At 34.5% G+C, this 17,597-nt stretch overlaps 2 protein-coding genes and 1 long non-coding RNA gene across 4 annotated transcripts in view; 2 read left to right on the top strand and 1 right to left on the bottom strand.

The window, feature by feature from the left end:
• Positions 1 to 1,108: 1,108 nt before the first annotated feature.
• Positions 1,109 to 17,597, bottom strand: part of LOC100679290 (WASH complex subunit 2) — a 32,167-nt gene continuing 15,678 nt past the window's right edge. Inside the window, exons 10-14 of the mRNA XM_031921232.2 lie at positions 7,269 to 7,509; positions 5,158 to 6,715; positions 4,953 to 5,065; positions 3,131 to 3,752; positions 1,109 to 3,032 (exon numbers count right to left, since the gene is read on the bottom strand). Coding sequence (XP_031777092.1) covers positions 2,368 to 3,032; positions 3,131 to 3,752; positions 4,953 to 5,065; positions 5,158 to 6,715; positions 7,269 to 7,509 — 3,199 coding nt within the window. The 3' untranslated portion in view covers positions 1,109 to 2,367. The remainder of the gene's footprint in view (positions 3,033 to 3,130; positions 3,753 to 4,952; positions 5,066 to 5,157; positions 6,716 to 7,268; positions 7,510 to 17,597) is intronic.
• LOC103317389 lies at positions 8,108 to 9,501 on the top strand. 2 transcript variants are annotated; one of them, XM_008215039.3, is made up of 4 exons: positions 8,108 to 8,369; positions 8,886 to 8,983; positions 9,068 to 9,230; positions 9,306 to 9,501. In XM_008215039.3, exons 2-4 carry the CDS (start codon positions 8,920 to 8,922, stop codon positions 9,436 to 9,438), a joined length of 360 nt encoding a protein of 119 aa, XP_008213261.1. In that variant the 5' UTR covers positions 8,108 to 8,369; positions 8,886 to 8,919; the 3' UTR covers positions 9,439 to 9,501. The 2 variants fall into 2 exon arrangements, with proteins under 2 accessions (XP_008213261.1, XP_016842352.1); XM_016986863.2 differs by having other exon boundaries at positions 8,605 to 8,983.
• Positions 12,013 to 16,781, top strand: LOC100115813. Its single transcript, XR_001729348.3, has 9 exons — positions 12,013 to 12,140; positions 12,214 to 12,385; positions 12,633 to 14,115; positions 14,265 to 14,394; positions 14,540 to 15,170; positions 15,257 to 15,356; positions 15,428 to 16,208; positions 16,383 to 16,500; positions 16,577 to 16,781. It is a non-coding gene; the product is annotated as an uncharacterized LOC100115813 (long non-coding RNA).

The raw sequence follows: 17,597 nt of genomic DNA, 5'->3' as shown, positions 1-17,597 counted from the left end.
TTCCGTGCAGTAAATATCTGTGTAGAATTTTTATGTGCAGTTATTTTCTGTGTAGAATTATTTTGTGTAGCGTGTAGGGTTATCTTTGTGTAGAGTTTGTACGGTGTCATAAACCACGACATAGTTGCCGTCTGTAATGTAATTATTCATTATTTTACGAAGTTTGATAAGTTTATACGTCAATACCTTACAGAATAACAATAATGCCTTGAGATCACGTAATTCAAACTTTATTCTGCGAGCTATTGGCATGAAAACTTTAAACTTTGTAAAATAATCATTTGTTATAAGCAAATTAGTTTCGTTTGTTATTCGCTATTTTGTGGCGCCAAATATGGATTTGAATTTACTATTGGACCCCTTAATCAAAGATACTTACAAGAACTACTGGCACACAAAAAGTAATAAAAAGTGAGTAAAGCTGCATTATTTTAAGATTAATTTATATATTCTATGATACGTCGATTTCGTACAAATCGACGTTGATCACTCGCATATTATGATTCCAAAAACGCGTCAATTTTATGTGAAGCAAAGTGTTTGTCAAATGTTCTTCAAACTAGCTAAGTAAGCTATTGATAAACTTTGCACTCATATGATATCCTACTTCAGAAGTTAAATTCTGATATGAAGTTATCTAACAAATTCTAAACCATTTTCGAAAACTAATCACTACAGCAGATACGTAGTGTAATATGTCACTCACAATGTGTCACTTTTACTTAGAATTAATTTTTTTTTTACAAAAAGAAGCGAAATTAACATTATAATAAATTATTTATTATTCTTTTAGGCGTGAAATAATGTATTTAAAACATGCCATTGTACCGCAATATATGTAGAGATTTAAGCTAACCGTATCCTCAATACTGTTATACTTGTGACTAACCTTGATTAAACATTTTTAACGGGTTCCAACAGAATAGCAATAGACATAGTCATCTCAATTTTATCACAATTTCATTTAAATTATTAAATGCTGATTTACTTTTCTACAACATCAGAAACGCATGTAATACATATTATATGCAAAAAAACATAAAAAATAAAAATAACAATGCTCAAGTATTGAAAACGGATTAAAAATATCAATGAAAAAGAGAATAGATTATTTATATTACTTGTTCATTTATTATATGTATATGTATATAAATTTTCTGAAATACATTATTTTTGACACCGATGTTAATCTTAACGTGTCTATTCACTTTATTTGCAGTTCATTGTTGTACAATATATCGTCCAAAGTTCTATATACATTGTAAAAATTTGTATCATCGTACTACTGATCACATTGATCAAACTTTATGAGTTTTTTAATGTTACAGAATGACATTGCAAGTAATATGTAATCTATCGATATAATTTTTTTGCTAGCATATTGAAATATTGCCAATCGACGGTGAATGACAATTTATTAGATTGCTATTTTTATGTACAATTTTACATATGTATATAAATCAGCTTTATATATACTTTATAGAAAAAAAAAATGTTTACAAAAGCATCTTTAAAAAAATCAGACGTTTATTTTTCTATTTGTTTTAGCACTACTATAAATTATACGCAAAATAAATGAATAATATATACACATAAAATTTTGCACATTTCATTCTATTAAAATTTCTATCATATATTATGTATCAGAAAATTAATTTCATCAACGGACAAACGCAAACGATATGTTCAATAAATATTTTTGCTCAAGTTCATTATACACTAGAAAAACAGCATTCAGCGCCCAGCGCTAACTTATTATATTGTCTCTAAATAAATCTTGCCTAATTATTGAAATACGTGATTATTATAAATTAATCTGAATAAATGAAGGAGATGCAAATACAAAACAAATTTTTTCAACCGATCTTATATCGCACGTTATTATTATCTACATATAAAATTATGGTACAATGACTAAAGATAATTAGAAATAAATGATTGTTTTAACACTTAAATCTGTGACTTTCCTTGATGATACAGAAGAGTGGATGGCTTGATTCAACATTATTATCCATAAAAACAGCTTATCTAGTAGTAGTTTCGTCATCTTAATCATGATTTGAACATATTCTTAATCATATCGCCAATTTGTAACGTTTTCGTTATTAAGAACACGGGTGACTTTTACAGTCAGTTAATATATTTTTATACGTTCTATTAATCAAAAGCAATAATCTAAAGAATCTAGTATGATCGTAGATCCATCATGAAAAAAATATATATTCAAATTCGCAACAAATAATTTCAATATAAATAATCAAAAAATTCATTCAAGTTTATCATGCTTATAAATCTAATTAAAAAAACTTATGCAAAAAATCAACCCTCGTAAAAATCACCCGCACGAAACTTTCAAACATCTGCATTTTAATCTTCTTGCAGCATACTTAAGGGATCCTCTACTATTTTTTCGGCAGTTTTCTTTAGGTCCCTAGTAACAGCTTTTTTAATCACAGGTCGATCTTTGTTTAGTGCTGCTTTGCTGTCCTTGGTTGGCGATGATTTAGGCTTACCAAATATATCGTCATCATTTGCATCGTCCTCGTCATCATCGAACAAAGATTTCGGCTTTTTGTTCGGTATTGTCTTTTTACTGCCAGCAAATATATCATCGTCATCACTAGAATTATCGAAAATATCTTTTGTGGCAGTTTTTATTTTAGACTGCTTTTTAGCGTCTTCTTTGCTCTTAGACTCTTTCTTTTCTTCCACCTTAGGCGCAGCACTCGGTACAGTACTCAAAGCGGCTGAGCTTTCTTTGATCTTTTGCAGTTCGCTCTTTTTGGTCGCTGGTCCAAAGAGACTATCGTCGTCATCTTCGGCAGCCACGTCGTCAAATAAGTCGATCTTGGTACCTTTTAATGGCTTCTTGATCTTTACTTTACTTGATGAAAAGAGATCATTACCACTTGTATTATCATCATCATCAATAAATAAGTCCAGACCTGGTTTTGACTTTTTCTCCGATGGTTTGTCGGTAGACTTTGAAGAGCTTGAGAAGAGACTGTCGTCATCTTCATTTAAAAGTAGACCTATTAATGAAATATAATCAATTAAATCAAACTCTTTTTAAATATACTTTTTAAAAAATACTTATTTATGAAGTAGGCTAAATTAAAAATAGAAATACCTTGATTCGTTTCCGGCGACGGCGTTTTTGTAACAAAGGCAAAAAGCGAACTTGGATCCTTCAGAGGATCGTGACTATGATCCCTCAACGGATCTAGCGGAGCATAGCTCGTTGGTTCTTCCTTTACCTCCTTCTTTTCCTGTTCCTTGTGACTCTCTTTTATTTTATTTGCAGGTTCACTTTCTTTGTTTGTCGTTTCAGCTTTCTTCCTAGAGGTTGGTTTCTCAACCGTCTCTATCGGCGAAAGAATCGGTGCCCTGCCGAAAAGCGATTCCTCCTTCGCTGCTGGATCTTCTGGTAGGTCAGGTGGCACGTCGAACAGGTCTTCTTCGTCGGTCGATGGCGAAAGAAGATTTCCTGTGGTGTTTCTCGAGGCACTCATTTCCGACTTGTCATCTGTGTGAGCGCCAGACTCTTGTCTCGAGGATCGTTCTGAAGCCTCCGTGCGACTCGAAGGTAGAAGACGGTCGACGTCGAGGTGTACATCGCCATTAGGTTGATCGATGGTAGGACTTGTCGATGAGGCATCTACGATGTCAAAGTCAATACCACTATGACGCAAAGCTGACTGACGCGCTTGTCGACTTTGCGGTCGTCGCTTCGCTGGGATTCTCGCTCGGCTCTGAAAAATAGAAAGAAAATTAGCAAACCGTTTTTGAATTCAAACGGCTTTTTGTTATCGTTCTGATATAACCTATTTTTGAGATTTCAGTTGTTTGCTGAAGCTTTTTATGATTAGACTTCATATAGGTATAATTATACAAAGATATGTAAATAAACTACTATCATCTTCTTGATAAACTGAGTTTTGCAAGATTAAATATATGTTTTAACAAAGGTAGACCTAATAAATTAATAAAGACGTTCAAAAGAAACATCTCATCATAGAAGATAAGAAAGCTAAACATTTTAACATTTTTTACAAGAGACGAGCGTTATACCGCATAAAAGCAGCCTTTATTTAGCATTACACCAATAACACTCATAAAAATCGGTATCAAAAGAAAAATTAAAGCACGAGGCGAAAATTATTAGTGACATTCTCTTTAATGCGTTTTCATAATTGCACACTAAAAATTAGAAAATATTATATTTTACCGTTAGCAAAAACTACGATTCTAATACCTTCTTCTGGGATCTTACAGCGCAGGTAACAAACATTTGTCAAATGTTTGAATAAATTTTGCGCAAATAACATATTTTTGACGCAAAAAAAATAGGAAGAAAAATACGTTATTGTGATTTTAATTATTCGAGTTGTTTCTAGAACTGAGAGAATGTTAAATCAACACAATTGAAGTATTTCTTGGTACAAAATTAGTCTCCTAGACTCCAATGAACGGCAGCAGTTGAAAGAAATCAAAGAAAACGTTCAATCGTTAATCAAGCAGGAAGAATACGAAAAAGCAATCTTATCATCCTCTCAATGTTCATTTTACCAATTTTTTTTTTATGGAGTGGATTATTTTTACAACTTATTGCAGACAAAGGAGGAAAAAAGTAAATATAACTTGACACTTTGGATTATGGAACATTTGTGATGCCATCTTTAAAAGTGAGAAAATATTTGATTGGAGATTTAATCGAGTCAGTAGGTCACTTGGTTACGAACTAACTCAATGATTACAAAATCCTCATATACAATGGCCGGTTAGATATTGTTCTGTATAAGAGCACGGTAAAGTACATTCAAACATTGGATTGGGAAGCTGCCCAAGAATAAAAGATGGCATGGAGAAAAAAATCGGGGGTTGACAATAGTTTTGTAGGATATTCAAAACCCGTTAAAAATCTTATTTATCAGTTGATACAGTATACTAACCTTTGATGCCGTCGATGCCAAAGTTTCAACTTGAGCAGGCTCATCAAAACTGATCGCGACCTCTGTATTGTCTGACTTCAAAGACGGCGAATCTCTCGCTCTGGAGTTCGTACCTATTATAAAATAAAAGACTGCGTTATAATAAACCGGACTACAATGATAATACTCTAGCGCATTGACAGTCTCTATGTATATGTATCCTGACCTGAAGTATGCGGTGACGATCCACCGCTGAGCAGACTCGGCGTGCTCGCCTCACTGCTTGCCAAATCTCCAGCAGCCTCCTGTTCATCCTCGTTACTTCCGCTGCTCTTTTCCTCGTTGTTTTTCCTAAAGAGCGGCGGCGTATCTGTCGGCGAGAGAATCTTCAAGTCGCCCATCTTCCCCATCAGATTCTTGATTTTTCCAGACACTAGCAGCTTCTTCAAAGGTTGCTGAGTCGACGACGCGGGCGATTCCTCGGTCATCGGCATCTGAATCTTCAACGACTTTGGCGGCTCCTTCTTCGAGATGACAGCTCCGTCCACGACGCTCGAGTCGGACTTAACGGGCCTGCCCTCTGTCTGCTCGAGCTTGTGTTTCTCCAGCTTCTGCTTGATCTCGGCGAAGATGGCCTTCTTCGAGGCTATGTTCGGCTTACCTTCAGTCTTAATTTTGCTCTCGGTGTTTTTCTTCACCTCATCCTTGGCACTTTTATTCGATTCACTCGGCTCCTTCTTTTGTTTCTTCTCGCCGAATAGATCGTCGTCGTCATCGTCATCGTCGAAGATGCTACTCTTTTCAAGGGCCTTCGGTTTGGCGCTCACATGTGGAGGCTCCTCGAACTTCTTCTCTAGCGCTTTCTCAGTCTCCACTTTCTTCTCCTCCTCCATCTTTTTGGCAATGCTAATATTTTTGTCCGATCCGAAAAGACTCGAGTAGTTGCTACCGGTCGACTTCTTCGAGACACTACCGAACAGATCCTCGTCGTCGTTACTGTCGTCGAAAATGCTGATGGTCAGCTTCTTAGGTTTCTCCTGTTCTTTCGGCTTCTCTTCAAGAAGGCCTTTCGGCGAGGGCTCTTTTTTCCTCGATTTTTCTTCCGGAGCTTTCGTGTCTTTAGTGTCAAAGAGGTCAGACGGTTCCTTCGAGTCACTGAACAAACTATCCGATGACTGGTCAACCACTATGTTCTTATCCAGAATGTTCTTTGAAGACGAACCGAACAAATCGGAGTCCGAGGTGTCCTCGAAGATGCTCTTGAAGCTACTGCTCTTCTCAACAGCCGCAGCCGGCTTAGCAACGTTTGCGAATAGATACCCGTCCTCGGGATCCTCAAACAGGCCCTTAGAACTCACCGCCGGCTTCGTCTTCTCCGGTTCTTTGAACAACCCTTTGCTTTCCTTCTCAGTACTCTTCTTCGAGCTTTCACCAAACAAAGGATCCTCCGACTCGCCGAATAAGCTGCTTACTTGCGGTTTGCTCTTCTCCTTCGGCTTCTCGAACAGACCACCGTCGGCTAGGTCGTCGAACAGACCCTCGCCAGCTTTGCTCGAACTTTTAGCAGGAGCACTACCGAACAGGTCGACGTCCGGCGCGTCCTTCGGTCCGAACAGGTCGTCGTCGTCGTCGAACAGACCCTTGCTCTTTGGCTGAGGCTGGTTTTGGCTCGTAATCGTCGTCTTGGAAGGTGTGCGCTCGCTGCTGCGAAGAGATCGCGAGCCTGGACTTGCGCTACCGAAGAGGTCGTCGCCTGAATCTGAGTCGTCGAACAACGAGGCTACCTGTTGATCGAATGTAGATTTTAGCGTATGTTTGGATTAAGTATAGAAAATTAATAAAACTATTATACGTATAAAGGTCGTTAACGATTGTTTAAGAAAATAGTTTCTAAAATATTTTTTTTGTAGTAGAAACTAAATATGAACTGAAAACGTTCTGAGCCACAATGAAAAATTATGTATGTAACTTTATACTTATGGTTTAACAATAGAATACATTCTTAAGCAAATGTATTGGCAACAACACGATAATAATCTAGTAAAGCCAAATGTCAGTCAAATAACAATCATTGATAATTTTAATAGCATTAAAAAGTCGTTTCGTATAATAAAAAAAAAACAGTACGATCAAAAATAGGACATTAGAAATCTGTGTGAACGCTTTCATAGAATTCAAACGTAAGCTCCCTTCTCCACCAAGAAAACTACAAACGTATCACGATTACACGCTATGTGCATACACATCAGTTGATAATAATGTTTACAATCGTTTTCAGCACTCACAGCTTTCCGAGTATATACTTCCAAGCATAATTCGTAGTTAAAACCTTCTCACCTTCGACTTTTGCCTTGGAGCATCGTTACTCTTGGGCAGCGGCGGCGGCCCGAACACGTCTTCGTGCTCCGAGACATCCTCCAGCAGAGACGACGGTTGTTCCCTCTGCTGCTGCTGATCTGTCGACTCGTTGGTCCTGTTATCGCTACTCCTGCCAACGAAGAGACTGTCGCTGGGCATGCGTTCACGGTTGTAGATCTCCTCGGACTTGAGCCTGGTCGAGCTCATCAGGTCTCCAGCTCTGAAGCAGAGAGAGAAAGTTCGCGTGAAATGGAGCTCGAACAGATGACTGTACTCTTGTCTTTTTATGGCAGGCGCGAACTGTTTTCGTATATTACGCGCGAGTGTGCGAAGGTGCGTTGCGATTCATGGATCATTGGAGCGGTGAGCTCATTTTACACGGATTCTCTGCTCGCTTTGACGTTCTACACTTTCTCTAGCTGATTCTACATTTAAATTATTTTTAAACAAACAGTTAACTCAAAATTTTTTGCGCGACAAAATTAACGAAATATCGTCGTTATCTCGCTTGATTTAGAAATCAATCGATACGTTACTAATGCACGAGCTGAACGTATATCCAGCTATATAATACTAATGAACTGTCAATATAGGATCCCCTCGAGCAAACATTATAAACCATCACAACATCTATACACACACGCGACTTACTCATCCGCAGTAAGGTTACCCACAACAGAAACCGTGACACATATACGTATACACACGCACACAATATAATACTCCCGAAAGGTCGTCCAGCAGGAGACTATGAGGAACTGAAGCGCGCGCGCGCATCACGCAGGTGCGCCAAGGTGCCGCGGGCGGAAAAACGCCGCTAACTGCACTTTCCTCTCGACGCGCTCTTGAATCGCTATATGAGTATACGCGCGTATAAGACGAATTTTCCAGGTGAAAGGCGCTGGAGGTTTAACGCGCTCGAACACTCGGTCAGCTGAGACGCAATAGAGCTGGATGTATATAGGTATGGTTACACTGAAGATTGCGCAAAGGATATATCGTATAGCCACTGGGGGATACACGAAATGGAGATCTACTCAGCCGGGAGATCGGTATCCGGGGCTCTGCGGTGATCGGTTGGTGAGTCATCGTAGCTGATAACGATGGATTCTGGCTCTATTTTTTTAGATAAAGAATATTGATCGAAACATCGATCGTCGATGATGATCAATTAATAAATATCTCTCTAAATCTGAAAGAGTAAAAAATCACTCATTTCGAGTCAAAATTGAGTCACTCTTTGCAAAGAGTGACTCAATTTTGCCTTTAATTCGAGTGATTTTTCACTGTTTAGAGTCATTTTTCACTCTTTCAGATTTAGACAGATTATGTTGTTTTGCGTGAGATTGCTTGATTCAGAGTTGTTGCTGCAAAACTAGAAGCTTATTTATGCTGTAGAGAAACGCAAAGTTCCTTTATGAGAAATTATATAGGTTTGAATTTTCTCTAAGAAGAACAAAAATTTTCCAAAACTACAAAAGAGCCTAAAGGGTAATTACGAGATTCTTCGTTATTACGAAAAGCTTCAGTAGGGGGAAAATATATAATAGAAGACAAAACTTAAAGTATCATTAGTTGTGTTCTATCTTTGACTAGAGTGCGTTCCCATGAAGAAGTGTGAAATTCAGCCATGAAAACAATTTTCATATGTTGCTTTGTCATAATGGCTGTTACTGCCTTTGGCCAAACGCAAGGTTAGCATAATTATAACTTTTGAAGTTTGAATAACTAACAGTCGAGTACTACAATCGATTTAAGTAAAATTATTTGATTTACAGCCGCACCTGACCAAGCCAAGCGAGAAAAAAGATATTTAGCTATAGAAAGATGCCCAGAAAATTCACCTTCCGAGGAATGCATTACTTATGCAGAGGAAAAATCCAAAGGAATTAAATTGTGTCACACGTTTGAAATGAGGATAAACCGCATATACTGGCAAGGGTATTGTAAAATTATACGTATACTTCGCAGCAATATTTTACAATGCTATTTGATCCAACAATATTTTTAATTTAGGTGCGGAACAGTTTTTTGCGGTGAGAATACTAAACTCGTAAAAAAGGACTTGAGCATGCCGTTTCCCGATTGCTGTGAATATTGTCTAATCATTGATGACAATAAAGAAGCTTATGCTTCTGGTACTTTTTAAACTGCTGAATCCTATTGTAAATAGTTGTTTTATAATAAAAATAATTTATATTTATTAATATATGTATGTGTTTTTATGCTATTATAATAAAGGCTGCAGCTACTTTTAAAATTAAATTACATTTTCGCGTAACGATTGCAGTCTTAATTTCAAATTATTTATGTTATTAAAAAAAATTATTCGTAATTTATCGTTTATACATACATCCAGTCTAAAAAGTATAGGATTTATTTATAATCTTCGAATTTTTGCATACAAAGTATTCGGAATTGAAAATCAAGCATAATTATTCTTTTTTATGTTGTTTTTACGAAAGCGAAGTTTTTAAAAGTCAAAACAAAATCATGATTTTAGCAAGCATGAAAGGATGATAACACACATAAAAATAGAATGTTGTAAGTGAAATGGAAAATTAAAACTCACTGATTTCCCAATTATATTAGATTTTCAAACTTCTTAAATTTTGAATAACAAATCTTAATAGCTATTCTAAATGTACGTTAAAGGCCAAGTTATTATCGTTTTAAGTCAACAACTGAATTAAAGAGTATACACTGATTGAAACAAAAAAGTATAAATACCGCAATATCTTTGCGAAATCCAAGTAGTCGAACGAACACTCTTCTCGTGTGAGCATCAAAAGAAAGCATGTATGTATTCAATAAAATACAAAAAAGAAGTTCATTTTCAGTATTTGCGTAATTTTTGCAACTGTTGCAACTAGAGTTTTACATCCAACCACAGTTTCCTCGAAACCGTGTCCAGAAAAATTAACAACTGCTCAATGTGAAGCTCATATTAAAGCAGAAATAGCAAAAGAAAAGAGTTGCATGTCGTTGCACTGCTACTGTTCGTGATACTATAATTCAATTGAATAGGTTAGACATTGTCTAGTCTTTCTATAGAACGTGTATTAAAAGGCAGTATTTTATCTTATTAAATGTATGTATTTATTATTTCTAGTTGCAAACCTTGCAGTCAGGTACCAGGAGCTTGGAAGATAATTGAAGCAGATATTAAGAAACCCTTCTCCGAATGTTGCCCATCTTGCGAACTGAAACCCCTAAAATCCTCCAACTACTACTTGAGTATGAAAACACTGAATTAGAGTAAATAATTTTTGAATAATTAACATGATAAAAATAAAGCAGTTAAAATATTTACGTTTACAGTTATTATCCCTAACCTACAATCCTATGAGTTTTATACAAGTAACCATTTATTCTAAGTTTATTCTACAAATAATTTAGTCACAATCAAGTTCTTTAAAACTATGCTATATAAATGTGATAAGAAGTAATAATGAAAAATAATCAATATTTGAAACAAAGATAGTTTCAAGCAAAATAATTTGAAATCTCGTCAGAATTATTACAATTTACACATTTTCTACGATTTGTTTTCCAAATATTCAAATTTGGAATAATAAACCTTAATAGCTGTTCTAAAGTTAAAATAAAACCAAATCATCATCGTTCAAATATATTGTACAGAATATAAGTGAGTTTACTGAATTGAATAGAGAACCTATAAATTAGATGTTTGCTAAATTCAAGCAGTTCAAAATTTCTCCTGATCTGTAGACATTACAAAAAACGATCTGATGATCAAAATAAATAAAGTGAAGTTGATATTCACTGTTTTCCTTATTTGTTGCAGCTTTTTAAACGTTTTAAGTTTTTTATTATTTTTATTAATCAAAGATCTTAAAGAATAATTAATATAATTGGCATTGCATATATTCTATAGTTAGCAGATTACGACAATTTAGGATATTAGAAACATGCTATCGGTCACGAATATTGTCTTGAAAAGTCAACAACTTCTCAATGTGAAGAGTACATACATGCTAAAGATATTTAAAAAGAATCACGTATTACCATACTGGTTGTTCCAAAAAAGGCTTCACCAGAAATCGATATCAGTTTAAAGCAAGTAAACACTTTGTATTCATGGAGATGGTAGTGATAAAACGCTTTTACCGACATTTTTTGCTTATTTACTAGTGTAAGAATAGAGTCATACCGTATTACTAGGGGTTTTAAAACTTGTAAAACAGATTCTATTGTCTAAAGTAAAGCACTAGTGATAGTTATTTAATGGCTATGAAAGTGTTAAACGAAATAAGTCCGGTCAAAAAAGTAAAAATAAGATGATCACAGATATGTCTGTGTGTCGTGCTTGCATAACTATAATTGGCCGTTAACTGTGCAAACTGCTTGGGGATCGATAAAAATTCGTACAATACATCTATATTCAAGTAGATGCACAAGAAATGGGAGAAAAGCGTTTCATTACAAGCTATTCTAAGCTATTTCAATGTATTCAACCTACCTTTAGACGTCAGTAAAAACTTACATTGGAAAATAAAAAGTACGTATAAAAATAGATGACTTTAAGTAAAAAAATAAAAAAATTCGTCTGATTTATTCGAATTTGCTGATTTCCTTATAACGAATCTTAAAAGCTGTGCTAAAATCAAGATAAGCAAGAATATAATCGTTCAAAGCAGTGTATCAGGAGTTCACTGAATAGGAGAAGAAACGTATAAATACGATGATGTTTGCTAAATTCAAGAAGTTAAAAAAACTCTTTCAATCAGTAAACATCGCAGCAAACGATTCAAGAAGATACGAAGATGAAATTCATTTTCAGTGTTTGTCTTGTTGTTACATCTGTAGCAGTTCTAAGTTTTGCCACAGGTAAAGGATAGTTTTGTGAAATTATTTTCAAAGATACATTTACATATAACAATTTACATCATATATGTTCCAGAGTTATCATTAGATAACCAGGAGTTTCAGCGCTCCAAACGTGCGGTTGCTCTGGAATATTGTCCAGATAAGTCAACACCTGCTGAATGTAAAGAGTATGCTAAAGAAGTTTCAAAAATAATGAATTATTGTCATAACTTTGTTATCAGCAAGAACACAATTCAATGGCAAAGGTAAATTTTTTTCGCGATTTTGCAGTGTGCGTTAATAAATTATATTTTTGGTGACAATGCATGGAAAAAAGTAACGTAATATAACAAAAGATACAATGACGATTTTCATTAGCTTGCTTCGTTAAAATTGCTAGTTCTGAAAATGTTAAAGTCACATTTTCACCCTATTAATGCATAACGTACTATTATAATAATAAAACTATGTACTAATGCAAATGCTAATTATTCTGTTCGTTTTTATTCATAGCTGTGGAATAGTCAGTTGCGAAGGTTTAAAGGTTATCCCTCAAGATTTAAGCAAACCTTATCCGAACTGCTGCCAAAGATGTAAAGTATAAACTGAGTAGATGAAGAGGAAGTGCTATTCGTATGCTATAAAAAAGCTAATATACATAAAACAAAAGAAATAAAAAAGTATACCGTTTAGTGATATAGTTTTGATTTATTTTTATTATAAACTGTAACAAAGAAATTTTTCTCGATATTAATGATAAGTTTCTATATAAATGTGTATTTGGCGAATAAATTGGAGATTATAAGGTCAATGTAAATTAAGCTTTACAAAAACAGTTCATAAAAAGAGCTTTTTACAGAAATAATTGTACTTGAAGAAGTATAGAAAAATAGAAAGCTACAAAATAAATGTTTGATATCATCAAGAATGCTTAATAAAAAGTGTAATTATAATAACAAGCATATTATAAAATACAAAAATGTACTAATTTAAATCAATTTCGTGGTAATACAGAGGTCGTCTGAATTGAACAAATATTTTTTTATCAGTGCTACTTTTTTACATAAAAAGATAGTCTAAATTCGTTTGCACTTGCGCAAATACATTATGAATGTCATTTGTCACGTGTTCCTTCGTGTTCAATGTTATTAAAACCTTTTCAAATCTCATCGGTCAAATGCTGAGTAAATAAATCTTATTTTATGACATATTCAGTGTTGTACAAATAATTTTTTTCATTTCATTTTAACATGTAAAAGTTCACAATAATAAACCAAAGTAAGATTTAAAAAAGCAGGTTAAGCATAATAAGTATTATAATTATTTACGGCGATAAGGAATATAGGAAATTTATTTTATTTATACTAATTAAAATTATTATTACTTTATAAGTAATTTTTTCCTACTTAATATGGTTCTTGCATTTAGATGCTTTCTATCTCCTTTTATTTTGGGCATTTTACTTTCAGAACTGTGTTTCACCGACTGTTTACTATCAATTCAAAACATGGGCCATCTATCAATACGGAAGACGCGGATGTCTCTCCGAAATTCCAAACAATAATGAATATTTATAAAACAAGATAATAAAACTCTATTTTAAAAAAAAAACAGAGAAAAAATCAAAATAGCATTAAACATTGATTTAAGACCTGATCGGTCGAACAAGTAGCTAGTTGATCTTAGCACAAGTGCGCAAGTCTTTCAACAGGAAATTCCCACTACGATTCTGCGGGCAATATCAGAGAGTCCACCACGTGCAATTTACGCAGACAGTAGACACAATCTTATCTTCTTTACAGACACACGGGAACAAGCTTGTTTTGCGCAAGGTAGGGATGAACCCGTTAAAATGTATATAAGCGTCTTCGAGAAAGCAGATGGTATAGTAATCAAACTCGTATAGCTGTGTTAACTACTAGTATCAGAATGAAGTTCGCGATTGTCTTCTGCGTTTTGGCGCTCGTCGTCGCTCTTGCAACTACTAAGCCCGCAGGTTTGTTGTGCTGTATTACTAAAAAGTTATTTGTAAAATTTTTTTTAAACTATTTTGAAAAGTTTATGTTTTATTTCATTGGAACATTTCTTGGCTTCTCCGTCGATTATCATCATATTTATTAACAAACATGTATTATTATAATGTAGAAAATACTACGCCGAAGTGGGATCTTGAAACTTGTGAGGAACGAGCAGTTATAGCTAGGCGTGAAAGCAACCGCTGCGAAGATTACCAATGCATTATGCACTCGCATGGACTGGTTTTGGACGGAGTAAAGTAAGTTAACTGATAGAGAGTTCATGACAGTCAGATTTTTCATTTTTATGCATAGAAATAGTTGAACAAGCATATACAGTTTTTTTTCAGCTTTAAAAGTAATGAAAATAATGCGTGAAAATAAAAATGTATTTTTAATTTTCAGCTGCAAAGATCACCCGACTGATTAATAAGGATTCATAAATGGAGTGAAATCATCTACTAATAAGAAGTTGACAGAAATACCTTTAAATGTCTATTACGTCTACTGTCATCATAATTCATTTGTTTACTGCATGCGTCTATTAGTTACTAACTATAATTTAGCTATTAATTGATTTTTTTATTAAAGAATAATTATATTCAAATATGTTAAAATGATTTTGCGTTCCTCATCATTTAATATTTCCATGACTTTTTTATCAAAATTTAAAACATCGGTGATTTGCAAATGCTGATAAAATAGTTCATTAAAAGTTGTTTAATATTCATCGAAAGTTGGATCGGGGATAATCGGATAATTCTGCGAAGTGCCGATAACAACTGCAATTCAATACTAAAACTTTGTATAAAACTTTAACAAAGCAATACGACAATTAATTTCTCAACCGTGTTATACCTTCAACTAAAAAAGTTGTGAACAGAAAGTCTATATATAAGTGAAACCGACCCATCTTTAGACAGTATACGCGTTTTGTTGAACAGAGCATTTAAAATATTTTTGAACTGCTGAATAATGCAAAATTTTATCCTAATTTTAGTTATATTTGTAGTGTCAATATTTGCACAATCCGAAGGTTCGATATAACATACTTTGTTCATATAACTTTTTATAAAATATTTTTGTTATTCATGTATAAAACGATGTACTGTATGAATCTAGATGACATGCGACCAGAATATTGTAATCCTTCATCAATCGATCCAACAATATGCCAATTACGAAAATGCAATGAAGAAAATACACGCATATCTTTTGAATCGTAAGTTATTGCGCTTAAATTTTTCAACTATACTTTATAATTAAATATTTATTTGTATCGTCGATTTTCAGATGCCCCATTATAAGTTGTTCTAAGGTTATAGGAACAAGAGGAGATCCTAGTAAACCATACCCAGATTGCTGTATAACACCTATTTGTGATTATTTCACATTTCAAAGAAGTCCCACATATTACAGATCAAACATTTAAAATGATCAAAACGAGTAAAAATAAAAAGTTGTTTGAATAAGCAAACATCAACCTTGGTTTTTCGTCGATAGTAACGATGTCAGATATATGTGTGGAATGTAAATAAAAAAAATTAGCATATGATGTTCAGTATCTAAAATTACCAGTTTAGGCCTATTAATTTGAAATAATCTTTTGTAATACAATAGAAACATATGTACACGACACACACAAGATAGTATTCAAATCAAAGATCGTGCCTTGAGAGATAATGCGCGATGACTATAATTACTTATTCAGCATCGGTATTTCCTGATCTCTCTTCATTCGTTTCATAAAACCAGATAAAATACTCCCATGTACCTTCATCGAATCATATTTTTAAAGATGTGGTAATAACAAGCGACTCATGCATCAGTTTTTAGTCGAATCATCAATTCAAGGAGTTAAGTGGGAGAACCGAGATATAAGAGGAGAAGACTATATATTCCTAGTTTTAATATCAAACAGTGTTTCGAAAGACTTATTAAGAGGAACTACAGAATACTTCCTTACGATATTTATTAATTAAGATAGTAGACATGAAGTATTTCGTAATCCTTTGCCTAATAGCAGCGTCAACTTTTACAGCAGTTAAATCAAAGTCTGTAAATATTAATATAGGTAAAGTTTTCACATGATTAATTGCTTGAGTCTAATCGTGTTACCTATTAATAGTGTCTAATATTACACGGTTATCTTACACGTTCTATACAATCGATAATCTCGAATATGATTCACTCGATATTTTTCGAACAAACGATCGATCACCCGATCTACGTTTTGTTAATGTTATAGATACAAAAGAAGCCGAGTTAAAAGAAGAGTATTGTGACTTTCCGAAGTACAGCCCATTCAAGAGGGAATGCGCATTATTCAAATGCAGCGAAGACCGCACCAGAGTATTAGCAATACCGTAAGCAAACAATCAATAAATTAGTGAATAATAGCATTACATTGTTTAATGCGTCGTGTTTGAATTAATCATTTAGGTGCCCTTACTCGCCATGTCCAGCTAAATTAAACTCCGGCCAAGAAAAATTTTCCAAGCCGTATCCAGAGTGTTGCGCGCCACCCGTATGCAACTGATTCTGAAACTTTCGTTTACTTATTAATTTGTCATTGTTTGCGTTGTAAATATCAAACATTATAACTTTATAAATAATTATATAACTTCAACTAAATAGAAAAATTGAACGCCGTGTCTTATTTGTTCCCATCCTAATTCTCTTAGATACGTACGTAATCGTTAATATCGGGAATCAGTAAAAAATCAGTGTATACGCCAAGCACCTGGACAACTACACTAAAAGTGGACAGATGACTGCGGAAGCGTCCCCGAATCATCTCACTTATAGCGTCGCCAGACAAAAATAAAAAAAGAACACGGACGTTTCGATTTCCCAGGAAGTGGTTCAACAAACGGGAAAAGCAGCGGCAGCAAGTTGCGCTCTCGGCCACACGTTCTCAAAATATCGACACGCTCGGCTTCTCGAATTGCAACGACACGAGGCTCACGAGCAAGAAAAAGATTCAGCTTATGGCTTCCTCGTTTTTGTATTCGCGACGACTCTCCCAAATACATAACATTACGACAGTCGCGAAAACTGTTTACTCGAGACTCTCTTGTAACGTCAATGACCCTGTTTTTTTCGTATTGTCGTTTTGAGGAAGTAGTCTAACGGAATGAGAAACTGTTTTTTTTCGCGGAACCGACTGACTTTGCAGATTTTTGCAGACGTTAACTACGGGCGAAGTTCGGAGAAGTGAAATCATTGGTCAGCGGGTATCATTTGAAACGAACGATTTGATTTATTTGAACGCGGAAACTGTGGGTAAAACTGTAAATGCCTCCGTTCCACGAATACAAGACAGTTCGAAATTATTTCAAGTCTTCTAGTTAGATCTTGCACTTTCGACGCTTTATAATGGACAATACTCTGTGAAAACTGCGCGAACTGTTTGAAAAACTAGAAAGTTTGAACAGAATATTGTTTTGCGTTACAAACGCTT

Source organism: Nasonia vitripennis, chromosome 1 (assembly GCF_009193385.2).
Source record: "Nasonia vitripennis strain AsymCx chromosome 1, Nvit_psr_1.1, whole genome shotgun sequence".
Lineage (NCBI taxonomy): Eukaryota > Metazoa > Arthropoda > Insecta > Hymenoptera > Pteromalidae > Nasonia > Nasonia vitripennis.
This window is presented reverse-complemented; position numbering and strand designations above follow the sequence as displayed.